The 12,939-nt window shown below is 44.1% G+C and overlaps 1 protein-coding gene across 6 annotated transcripts in view; it reads left to right on the top strand.

Moving 5' to 3' along the window:
- Positions 1–12,939, top strand: part of ZKSCAN1 (zinc finger with KRAB and SCAN domains 1) — a 38,662-nt gene that overhangs the window by 13,216 nt on the left and 12,507 nt on the right. For 5 of the 6 annotated variants that reach the window (XR_004345730.1, XM_032604733.1, XM_032604735.1 and 2 more), the window contains one exon: positions 585–7,704. Coding sequence is in view for 5 of the 6 variants with exons in the window: in XM_032604733.1 (XP_032460624.1) it covers positions 585–1,480 (896 nt within the window). In the remaining variant the exon portion in view is untranslated. Of the gene's footprint in view, positions 1–584; positions 7,705–12,939 lie in introns of those variants that run through there. The other variant, XM_032604741.1, reaches the window with a different exon arrangement.

The raw sequence follows: 12,939 nt of genomic DNA, 5'->3' as shown, positions 1-12,939 counted from the left end.
TTCTAGGAAAGATCTGTCCGTTCTCTCTTTTTTTTAACTCATAAATTCTTAATTAGAACTGGAACATCATTTTTTTTTTAATTTTTTTTTTAGCCTCACAGCATGTGGGCTCTTAGTTCCCCAACCAGGGATTGAAGCCGCCCCCCCTGCATTGGAAGCACGGGGTCTTAACCACTGGGCCACCGGGGAAGTCCCTGGACCATGATTTTTTTAATGTGTATTTATTCTTTCAGATTAATTACTGGGTGACCAAATTATAGAACCATGAGTTGTGACCTCTTACGTTCCTTAATTCCTCACCCCTTCCTTCTTTCCTCGCCTGTTCTGTTCCCTCTGCTCGCTCCCAGCCTCTCTGCACGTGCCCTCCATTGTCCTTTCCACATTTCGCCTGCCCTCTCATTTCCCAGTTCTACTCCCTGTTGTCCCTAGGTTTTTTCCCTTTTCTTCCTACTATTTTATCTCCAGTTAATATTGTGAGGTCATTTTGCAGGCAGGTAGAAGCTTCCTGGAAAACAGTGTCACTTGAGTAACCCACATATTCAAAAGAAAAAGATGCTATTTGTATTTTTTATTTATTGTGTCAGGTTGTGAAAACAGGAATGAGAATGAGGAGTCCACCTCAAAGGCTGAAATTGCAGAAGACTCAGCATCACATGGGGAGACCACAGGAAAATTCCAGAAAGATTTTGGAGAAAAACGTGACCAGCAGGGCAGAGTAGTAGAAAGGCAGCAGAGAAACCCTGAGGAGAAAACTGGAAAAGAAAAGAGAGATCCAGGGCCAGCTACAGTCAAGGAAAAAAAAAACCCCAGCACAGGAGAGCGAGGTCCAAGGGAAAAGGGTAAAGGACTGGGGAGAAGTTTCAGTCTGAGCTCAAACTTCAACACCCCTGAAGAAGTTCCGACAGGAGCGAAGTCCCACAGATGTGATGAATGTGGTAAATGCTTCACAAGGAGTTCAAGCCTTATTCGCCATAAAATAATCCACACCGGAGAAAAGCCCTATGAATGTAGTGAGTGTGGGAAAGCCTTCAGTCTTAACTCAAACCTTGTCCTGCATCAGCGAATCCACACAGGAGAGAAGCCTCATGAATGTAACGAGTGTGGCAAAGCCTTCAGTCACAGTTCAAATCTCATTCTGCATCAGCGGATCCACTCTGGGGAGAAACCCTACGAATGTAACGAGTGTGGGAAGGCCTTCAGCCAGAGCTCAGACCTCACTAAGCATCAGAGAATCCACACGGGGGAAAAGCCCTATGAATGTAGTGAATGTGGAAAAGCTTTCAACCGAAACTCATACCTTATTTTGCATCGGAGAATTCACACCCGAGAAAAGCCCTATAAGTGCACGAAGTGCGGCAAGGCCTTCACCCGGAGCTCGACCCTCACTCTGCATCACAGAATCCACACCAGAGAGCGAGCCTCTGAGTACAGCCCTGCCTCCCTCGATGCTTTCGGAGCATTCCTGAAAAGCTGTGTGTAAAGCGAGAATTTGTCAATAAGCCATTTCCCCTTTTCGTTTCTAAAATTATTTCAGAGATGTGTGCCCATGGAGGGGGAAAAAAAGCCTCAACAGGTTAAAAAAAAAAAATCACACTTATGGATCCTTACAGGTACATCAGCAGTGTTCTGCCTTTGCCCAGTCTGTGGGCATGTAATTCTTCCACAGCCCCTGCAGGAAAATGCGACTCACAGGGATGGATAATCCACATGCTATTTCCACACAGGATAGAAGCACACACACAGGAAAATGTCAAGCTTTTCAGTAATGAGGAGACCTTTAAGGCACTCTTGAACTCTCCGCAACCACAGTACATAATTGAAAGACTAAGATCGGGTCTGTGAAAATGACACTGAGGTTCAAAACCTGCTTGCCGCAAACACGCCCTACTTGGCCAACGTCTTGCTGAACCTTATTTCTCAAAAAAGAGGGACAGTTTGAACAAAAACTACATCGGCACATGCTGCTCAAAACTAGTTGTATATATACGGTAAGTTCTGTACAGTCGCTGGTAGCCTACCAAAGCTATAGAAATCTAGGACTGCGCTGTCAGTATCAAACCAAAGATTTCTATCTCTTCCTGAAAGAGAGGGCACTCGCACCAGTCTACAGTTCCAAAGGACGGCTGCAGATGTAGATGGTTCCCTCCTCATGACTGAGACAAATCTTACTGAAATGGCAACCGTGATTCAAAACACTTCTCTCCCTTCGCGAAATCCCCGAATTCCCTAAAGCACTCTCGCACTCCTAACTGCGTTTCTCCACAGGTTAGCACTTGATTGCATACTGTCTTTGAATCTTTTGTTGTTCCGTGTGTGAAAGTTTTCATCACTCCCCAAAAGAGATGCTTCTCTCGTCGGGGGATATATTTATATCCCCGACAGCCCTGGACACAGTGCGGACCACATGAGAAGTGCTCATTAGGCCTGACTTCTAGCAGGATTTGTACATTCGTGACAAGGCCTGTGAGTCACGAGGACCTGAAATACGGTAGCGTGGCCCAGCTTGTGAGCCCGAGGCGTGGCTAAAGCTCTAGGGCCGCATGCTATTTTTGTCCTAAATATAAACGAAGGGTGCTGGTCAGCCGCCAGCATAGACTATCTAGACATGGATCAGAGAGTAAATACCATGAAATGTCAAATGACTTTGTCGTCATCCGTCATCTTAACAATGTGAACACTTACTAAGGCAAAGATGGCAAAGACCTTAACCAGAACTTCTTCAGTCAACTGCTGAACAACCTGATGATTTGGGCACTTTCTGAATCATTTGTAACTTTAAAGTTCAAAAGATGTGATTTCTGTTGCTTTTCAGAAAAAGGAACATTGGAGGGAGCACTTTTTTCCACACACCTTCCAGAAACTTCTAAAAGACATTTGAGATCGTTAGCTGGCAATTACTAAATGTCTGTTGCTCTGGGAAGCTCACCAACATGCTGAGATGTGGCTGGTCGTATTGTAGTCATACCGCACAATGTCTTTTCTGTTTCTCATCACTAGAGACTGAGGTGAGGTTATGAAACTTTGACCTTTCCCATCATCTGTGCAGAAGGATGCATTAGCTGCTGTGTGGAAGCCAGCGACAGACCATTTTCAGATGCGCACACAAGAGACCCAAGCAGCGTGGGTCACATAGGAAGTCATCAGGGCCTTGGGTAGAGGTAACTGCTCGTGAGAGCGTGCAAATGATTGTAGACAGCCCTGCAGGGACTTAGAAACAGACTAAGAACACACCTGAAGACTAGCCCCATAATGGGAGACCCTTCACATAGAGTTTGAGATTTTCTGTCAAGAACTAAAACTGTCACTCGTCACTGGTTTGCTAGCCAGCAACCCAAGCCTGTAAGACAGTGTCACTTCACGGGGAACCATGCAAGTGGGGGCAGCTGTGGCCTCAGCTCCGGGCCAAACAGCACTTTTTCTCTGGCCTCTCTCTATAACTTGGAGCAACTTCCAGCTTCCCAGTAGCTCCTAAGCAGTTGCATCAGTGTTGCCTGGGGGAACTTTAAGGAAGTCAGCTGGTGACCAGAGTATTCTATCCATCCAATTTAAGAAAAACAGGAGAGATACTCCAGAAGAGCACATCTAAATAACGTTTTATAGTAAGGGAAGGTAGAAGAAATGCTTTTAGGAATTTTCTTCAAAGAGTGAGACATAGTGGTGGTCGCATAGAAAATTGCTGATGCTTTTGAGCAAAGACTTTTGCTGCCAGGAAGCAACTGAAAGCAGCGAGGTGCTTAACTCCAGACACCGATCGAAGCACCGACTGTTGTGAAGAGGGAAAGAACACTGGTCAAGTCCACCCACACTGGCTTTTTTATGCGGACATGATTCAGCCATCATTTCTTTTTAATGGAAGTTAACTATAACCTGTGCCCCACATTTAATTCCCATTTCCTGGGACGTCGTACTGACTGTGGGATGGCCATGGGCGTTGCTCCAGATCTTCAGCAGATGGACTCCTTGAAGCAGCTATTTGAAGACAAGCTTTCTGAAGAAAACCGGCTACCACTGTTTATTAAAACCATCTGCATTGCATTCATTTATCAGCTCTTCAGCGCAAAGTGTAATAGAGTCATGGCCCAAAAGGCTTACGACATCTAAATTAGTGCTCAGGGTAGTCATTTGAAAGTTCTCGACTGGCTGAAGTATGTTAACAGTTTAAGTACTCTAGTTAACTGTTAGCATGCTAGTTGACCCAGTGGAAATTTTTGAGGGGTTTTTAAAAATGTAACTTAACCTTGCCAGGAAGAGAAGTAAAAGTCTTAAAGTTGTGGGGCATTTGTTTCTACTTCATCCTGGCAGGCAAGGCTAAAGCCTAAGACTACAGACGTATGAGGCATCTTGATATGGAAGGCACTTAGTATTTTATTAAAGGCATAAAAGTGAAACTGTGCTAAATATGTACAGAGAGGTTGACACGTTTGATACCTAAGACGATTCACATCTTACGTGGCGTCGGAGAAGTCATCCCAGGAAGGAACCTCTTGAATGTGATAAATATGGCAAAGCCTTTAATCACATCTCAGCCCTTAGCATCAGAAAGCTCACACTGTAAATAAACATTATTAATATTATATGTGAGGAAAACTTTCATGTGTAGCACTCATTGCTTTGGACAGAAAGTGAATTCCGTCAGTATGTTCCAATCATGTACTGAATTTCAGAAACCCTGCAGAGGAAGCTCAGTCTTAACTCCAGAGGATCCACAGAAGAAGAAAAAAAAAAATGTGGGGAAATGCTAAAGAAATAGCAAAATGTACAACTTCTGACAAAAATTGTTAATGTTGGGTACTTCTATATATTTTGTATGACCATAATGTCAGTGTCTGTGTTTTGTACCTCCAGCCCCTGTTGTTATTCTGTATATTCCCTGTAAACAGATAATGTATTTTTATTTTAATCTATTTGACAGAACACATCACTCCAAAAGAGCAAAGTTTTGGAGTAGTGAAGAAGTTGATGTGGTCATAGACAAAAAGTCAGTTCACAGAACTGAGGAAGGGGAAAACGAGAAGAAAAACTTCATAGTTTGGTGCTTATCAAGTCAAGAGCTTAGGAGATGAGTGGAATTGCTAGGAGAGACAGGCGACTAGGGCAGTAAAATGGAACAGTTCTAGAAACATCGGCAGCTTCCTGAGAGTGTTCTCTTCAAAGCCAGGAAGTTGACCGCTTAGCTGCCAGATCACCATTTCAAGCAAGTAGAATGGGTTCTCTGAGCTTGTCGGGGGAGAAAGAAGGTCTGACCCCGTCAATCAAGAAGAGGGCATGTCCTGGGAGGGCCAGTGGGGCCACTTACCTTGACCCAATGGTGTGAAGCATGGTCCTGTTTCCTCCACTAACTCTTAAATTTCTGTGTTTAGAAAACTTGGGATAGGAAAACACCAGGATGGGCTCTTCCCTGGAAAACAGACACACAGGCATCCAGTCCCTGGGATTGCAGGAAGGCTTGAGAAGCATTTTGCAATATTCCTGTCTCAGCTGTCTCCTGTGTACCCTCCTTGCTCCCACTCACTTCCCCTGGCCTGTGATTATTAGGAGAGGGGCTTGTGATGATTCATAGCTAGGAAAGAACTTTTTTCTAATTTTTATCCTAGAGTTGATCACCTTTTATTGCAGGGTCTCGACGTCCTCATCTAAAGCTAGCTAACCAGGTTCATCCTACCATCCTCATGGAAGAGTCATCGTGTGAATTGGAGTAACAGTATTAAAATGTAGTCACACAGTGACAGCAGTACTTATCAGCGGAGCCATGTGTTTGTGGGTCCCACTCTGTGCAGCTTCTCAAATACTGATGAGGGGGCTGTGGTTCCCCAGCTGGGAAACCACGTGAAGGTCTGCAGATTGCAAAGTGAAACGTAGAATCAGAGAAAAGGAAATTAAGTGGTATAAATAGATCTTTTCCTAAAAGTTAGAGTAGATTTTTATTTCAACTACTACTGGAGAATATAATAAAAAGTATTATTTGAAAAGTTTCCCTAACATTTAGGTTTCATTTTTAGAATGGACACACTACTGTACATTGAAAAGTAGTTATTTATTTTGCTATTCAAATTAATTTTTTATTATATCTAAAAATGAAATCTGTTTTACTTTTCAGAGCTTTGTAAAACAAACTTGAAGTTATAGGGAGGTAAGCCATCTCCAATTCTGCAGGTCAAACAAAAGTTTGGGAACTGTTTTGGACATCTCATAATACAGAATGTCTTAACATGAGAACTTAGTTTCATATTGTCTGGTTCTGTTTAACTGGATACCACAAACCTCATGTTTTTCTCTTATCCTAAAACAGTGGAAGGTAAAGAGTGGGCATTAGGTTGACTTCTGAACAATGGTCTGCTGTTATTTTAACAGGTTTTTTGTTTTGTTTTTCTTTTAATCGTTGAGATTCTCACCTCCATTTACTAAAGAATCATGACTCACTTCAAATTACATAGTAATCAGAAAAGTTAATTGGTCTTAAAATTAAATTTTCTCCCTTCAGCAAGCACTCATTAAGCAGCCAGGCTGAGTGCATTAAGATACAAAGAGTAAGTTCTGTGAGGGATTGAAAGGTGATGCTGAAACTGGGATTTCATTCCAGTTTCAGATGCGGGTTTCAAGTTCCTTTGGTCCAGGGAAGGGACCGGGCAGCTGCCCGAGTCGCTATTGTTTAGTCTCCCGACAAGGTCAGGTTTGCTAGGAAGGAGAGTGCGGGGGGAGGGTTGTAGGGGCCAGACTCGCAGCTGCAGAAGAGTGGTGAGGGAGCCCTGTGGAGGGAGAGAAGAGAGACTGCTGGGCGTGTGCTGGGGGCCAGTGCTCGCCTGCCTTCCCCATCCCCCTACCCCCACTTCAGCCACTTGACAGAGTAAGGTTTTAGTCCGCCGAGCGAGGACAAAGCGTATTAGATTTAGAGGTACTTCTGCTGGTTGCAGGGGTTCTTATATGAGAGGGCTGGGCAGGGGGAAGCAGGTTGTGACGACACAGGAAAATCTTTTTCTAAAAATCTATGAGTTTAGGGGCAAGGGGCGGGATATGCAAGCAAAATCAGCAAATATTTTAACATGAACATAAATATTTTTATTAACTTTTAGTTAAATAGAGGTTATTACACGCAGGTCAACACGATAACCCTAAATCTATATAGAGAGCTAACTCAGGCACTGTCTTGTTTATTATCTGTAGACTGGGTAAAACAAACCTTTCCTGTTTTGTCAGTTCCTAGTTTCTTAGTTTAGAATAAATTAGACGCAAAGAAACTGACTTGTCTTTGTATATCCGCAGAATTAAGTTATTGCTGTTAAACCTGGTCTTTTCAGTTCCCTGGTCTTTGAAGCGTCCAGATGCTTGGTAGATGTTCAGTGAATGATTTTTAAATTGAATTTGTTCATTTAAAATCCTCATTAATGTTTCGAAAACGGCTTCTTTCAGTAAATAATGGAATTTTAGAGGAAAAGTGAGGTTTTTTTTTAAAGCTAGGAAACTCCTCCACTGAAAATAGTCATTTGATTGAGCACTAAAGTTTCAGTCATGAGAAATGGCAGCAAAATAAATTGGCAATGCATTTATAGTCAACGGTCCATTTTAGGAGGCCGATGGTGTCTGACGAATTTTAGAGTAGTGAGGTGGGGGAAGGAAATTGTGGGGATTTGTAATAAATATTCTCTTTATGTTGTTTCTCTTCAGGATCATGGTAAAACAATAAATTATCATCTCTAGGTGGCAGTAGTTGTGATGTTTGTTTTTTGTTGTCCTTGGTTGCATAAAATGCGTGTTTTGGGTAAAGAAAAAAGTATAATTTCAAAGTTAAAAACTAGAACTGACACAATCCTCACCCAAATGACATGTTGTAGGTAATTTCACAAGCGCTTAGGTAGCTTCTTGGCAACAATGAAAAACCATGGAATAAAGTTGCTTTTTTTTTTTTTTGCGGTACGCAGGCCCCTCACTGTTGTGGCCTCTCCCGTTGTGGAGCACAGGCTCTGGACGTGCAGCCTCAGCGGCCGTGGCTCACCTAGACGCGCAGGCTCAGCGGCCATGGCTCACGGAGCCAGCCGCGCCGCGGCATGTGGGATCTTCCTGGACTGGGGCACGAACCCGCGTCCCCTGCATCGACAGGCAGACTCCCAACCACTGCGCCACCAGGGAAGCCCTAAAGTTGCTTTTTAATGATCCCCCAAAACATAATTTTTTCATAGGATGGAACCATTAAAATAACCTTTGGAGACTGGGATTGACATACACACACTACTATATATAAAACAGATAACTGATAAGTACCTACCATATAGCACAGGGAACACAATGGCCTGTATGGGGAAGGAAGCTAAAAAAAGTTGATATATGTATAACTGATTCACTTTGCTGTACAGCAGAAACTAACAACATTGTAAATCAACTGTACTCCAATAACAAAAACAAAACCTTTTGACCACTTTATGAGACTTAAAAAATTGAACATCCTAATAGTAGGAGCAATAAATAAAGTTGATATTTTAGACCTTCAAACTATGAACTGTAACCTAATAACCTTGTTTTTGCATAACTTACTGAAACAAAATGTGATTTTTTTCACTTTGTCTCATTTAAATAATTGATTTTTTTCCACCCTATTTAGAAACTAGAGAGAAGTGCAAAGTGTTCTGTTTTCCTCTGCTCTTCAGTTTCCTTATCCTAAAGGAATACTAACCCCTGCCTCACTTGCTTTCCAGGGCTATGGTGAGATAAACAAATTTTTTAAAAAGTAAAAGGTGGCACGTGTGAAAAAGCAATGTATTTTTACTTAGGTATCACAACCAAATCTTAATTCAGGGGTACTAAGCCCTATACTGTCCAACAATCTTAGCCTACCTTCCCTGAGAGCAGAACCTGAGGTCAGGGCTCGTGTGTAGTTGCAGTTGATTTATTTTAGGAGATGATTTCAGAGAACCGCAGCGTAGACAGAAGCTGGAAGAAACCCAGTGCATTATTGAATTTGGTCACTGCTGTGGACGACGGGCCCTGTGAGAGATTCTGGTCCTGAGTTTATTAACGGCTGGGTGTGGAGAGGACCAGAGACTCCAGCGTCCCCAGTGTAGACAAGAGCCCCAGGAGTCGTAAGGGTCAAGGTTACCTTCCAAGAACATCTCAGCCTTTCACTGTGTCCAGTTCAAACCTTCGTAGCTTCCTCCTCCCTCCATTCCTGTGCCTTAGTTACAGAAAGCTGCCCGGGGAAAATCCGCAGACATGGCCCCTCCACGACCCTCGCCCCTGCTAGCCTCCCCTCCTCTCTGCCGTAGTCTTGGGGCCGCTGTCTGGGTGTTCCCTGCTCCCCAAGCTCCCAGGCCCACCATGGCCTCACCTCACCCTTTCTCAGCAGACCCCCCTTGTTATGCTCTCCCAGGGGCCTCAGGCCATCCCGACGCCTCCCTGTCTGGTCCTCCCTGCTCCCTGGAGCCCCTCCCCTGCTGCCTCCGAGGGATGTGGCCTTGCTCTCAAGCACCTCCAGCCTCCTCCTCACCCCTCAGTACCTGTTCTCCATTTAAATAAGTACAAACTTGTAGCTTTAAGGAACAAAAGCAAATTTTTCAAATCTTTGGTTTGACTTTGACCCTTCCTTTTAGCTACCAAATTCCTCTGCCACGCGGACCAGAACTGCTGTTTTCATCTCTTCACCGCTGATATCCTCCCTCTTAAAGCCCCTGTAACTCAGTTCTTTTTTTTTTTTAACATTCTTTTTTTTGTGTGTTTTTATTTTTTGGCCATGTTGTACAGCATGCAGGATCTTAGTTCCCCAGGGATCTTTCCCCTGCAGTGGAAGCATGGAGTCCTAACCACTGCACGACCAAGGAATTCCCTTGTAACTCGGCTCTCATCCCAGCCTCTTAGATGGCACCATTAGAGGTCACCAGTGTTCTTGACAGAGCCCTTTCTCTCGTCTTCATTCTCCCTTACTTTTCTAGAGCACTTGACATTTCCTTGAAACCTTGTCAGTTGTTCGCATTGCACTGCCCATCAACTCCTCTCTCTCTTACTCCTTCACTCCTGAATAATAACAACCATGAGGTTTCTCTAATCCATACATCAACTTTGTAGAGACAGTTTCCCCATTATACAGATGTGGACACTGAGGCCCGTAACGTGAAGCAGCTGATTCCATGCATGAGTGGCAGAGCTGGATTTAAAGCGAGGTGTGTCTGACTCCAACAATCAGGTTCTTTCCACTACTTCATGTCCTTTCTGAGCTCAGTTATTCTCCCACCTGCATACGCCACCTCTGTGATCCCACAACTACGTTTATGGAGCAGCCTAGCATAGTGTTTACACATGCAGGCACTGGAGCCAGTGTGCCCAGGATCAAATCCTTCATCTACCACTTACGTGCTGTGTCTTAGTTTCCTCATCAGCAAAATGGACATAGCATTATAAGCATTAAATGAGCCGTTACATGTAAGGCAGCTACAGCAGTGCCTGACCTATGTGTTCCAGATATACTAGCTATTATTTCCTCCATGGTCCTCTCACTCTTTCCTGAATATTAATTTACCCCTCACAAAAGTCTCCCTTCTTTAAGTGAAACATGCTGGCAGTGTCCTCCATCCCATGAGTCCCTAAAAGACACTACCTTAAAATCAGGTCTTTGTGAAAATTTGGGACCCATGACAGTCCCCGATGTTATGGACAGAATTTCACATGGCCTCTGAGTCTCTCAAACTGCACTAATCCCTACTCAATTCTTTCCCCTGCCCCAATCCTTTTTCAGCTCTTGCAATTCCAAATCCTCCGGGGAATGGTATTTCCTCTGGAGTCATGGGCATTACTGCACAGGTTTAAGAGGACTTTCTTGTCCCAAACTATGCACATCCCTTCACCAGTAGTCACCACCACTGCCTCCAAGGCTCAGGTGTCTTTGGCACGGCCTCCACTCCAGATGCTTGAACACACACGTGCTAGCACGACTCCCCCCATCTGGATTATCTGTCATCGTGCGCCCTGCATTTGGGTCTGGACTCCACATTTTAAAAGAGAGACAGACCAACCGCAGGATGGTAAAACCAAAACCACCTCAGGTGTACAATAAAGGGTTTTGCTTGGTGAGGAGAAAACGCATGAGAACTTGGTCTCTGCCCTCAAGTATCTAAAGGCCTGTCATGTAGAAGAGGCATTCAGTTTGTTTTGCATGCCTCCAAGAAATCAATCTAAATCCCTTTCAACAAACATTATTGTCAGGCCATGTGCTGGGTGTCAGGAATAATAAAAAAGAAAGAGGTCCAGCAGTGAGTAAGGCAGCTAAGTAAAGCCAGCTCTTCCCAGCTGCTACCAGGACTTTGGGCATATTAGAAAAAGGCACCCCTTCCTCAAGACACTTGCCTGCCTTGTGCTAGTGAGTTGTGATAACCGTACAACTCCTGATAAGAAGATGACTGGTGGCCCCAGGGTTCTGCAGGGCCCAAGGTGCACACCCAGAAGGAATGGCCCTAGTGGAAGACGCTGGGAGAAGGAACCTCATTGCAGAGCCAGCTGTCTGCATCGAATCAGGTCAGGTATGACACCCAGGGGTCCTGGGCAGGAAGGGATTTTGCTAGGGGGAGGGCTGGGCCAGATGCCCTTGGTGATCTCCTTCTACTCAGAGATTATGCAATTTTTTTCTGGGTTCTTCCACCAACAACGGGGAACAAGCCGGCAACCTGCTCTTGTAAAAGCTTTGGCGGGAAACTTTACTGTCTCTTGTTAAGAAGGCAAGTGGCCCTCTCCAGAGCGGGTAGGACAACAGCAACAAAAAAGGACCTGTGATGGGCAGAGCCACATCCTAGGGCAGGGCGGCGGGGAGGGCAGTGCACTGACATTAAAACAGAGATCAGAAATAATATGGTAGCCAAGAGTTTTGAAGATGAAAATGTCCTTACTATTGGTACAGGTAATTACAAAGCTAGTTCACTATCACGTGATCCAAATGCTTTAAAGTTCTCAGAGCAGGTTATTATTATGCCCATTTTCCAGATAATTAAGCTGCATCTTCAAGTCCTCCAAGGCTCATTAGCAACAGCGCTCCAGCTCTAAGCTATGGGGTTGTCTAACTACATCACCTTTATTCTCTTTTCATTTTCTTTAGCTGAATGAATGTCTTTGCAGCTTCCCAACAGGCTGTACAGGCAGACTCCCTCTAGGAAGAAAAAAGGGAAGTTTTCAGAGCTGTGATGGGTAAGGAGCTTGCCTTGTTCTAAAAGAAACCAAGGTTTGATCACCCTCTGCTGGCCAAGCATAGTGATGGCAGCAAAAGTAAGTGATGGCGAGACTGAGCGAGGAAGATCCAGAAAGCAACCTTTTTAGAGAGAACCACGACCACCCCGCTGGAAGAGGAGGGAGGAAGCCCAGACCTGCAGTAACTAGCGTAGCTTTTCCCTTTCCAGACCTCTGCTACAAAGCGGGGTCTTTTTCTTTTTCAAACCAAATAATCTTTCAAGACAAAAGACTTCGTTGTACAGCAGAAACTAACACAACATTGTAAAGCAATTATACTCCAGTTAAAAAAAAAAGACAAAAGAAAACCAAGTAATGCAGAGAAAGTTAAGTGGGAGAGTATGGAGGTCATTTAAATGAGGAACCGTGGACCCTCAGAGGGTCATTATACACTTCACATTCCAAGATTCAGAAGCAACTTTCAGACAAGATCATAGAACTTGTTGTAGGTGGTTTTTGGGACAGTCACACATGGTAGTTTCCAAATATTTTGAAGGGCTGACAAGAACAACTACATGCATTTTGTGAGAGAAAATGATCAAGCAAGACTAGGATCAATGTGGGACTTCCTTGGCGGTCCAGTGGTTAAGACTCCGCGCTTTCACTGCCGAGGGCCTGGGCTTAATCCCTGGTTGGGGACCTAAGATTCCACAACACTTGTGGTGCAGCCAAAAAAAAAAAGACTAGGATCAATGAGTTGAAATTACAAGAAAGCAGATGTTTGCTTTTTGTTTGTTTGTTTTA

This window comes from Phocoena sinus, chromosome 15 (assembly GCF_008692025.1).
Source record: "Phocoena sinus isolate mPhoSin1 chromosome 15, mPhoSin1.pri, whole genome shotgun sequence".
Lineage (NCBI taxonomy): Eukaryota > Metazoa > Chordata > Mammalia > Artiodactyla > Phocoenidae > Phocoena > Phocoena sinus.
The sequence above is the reverse complement of the archived record's forward strand: the minus strand, read 5'-3'. Positions and strand labels throughout refer to the sequence as shown.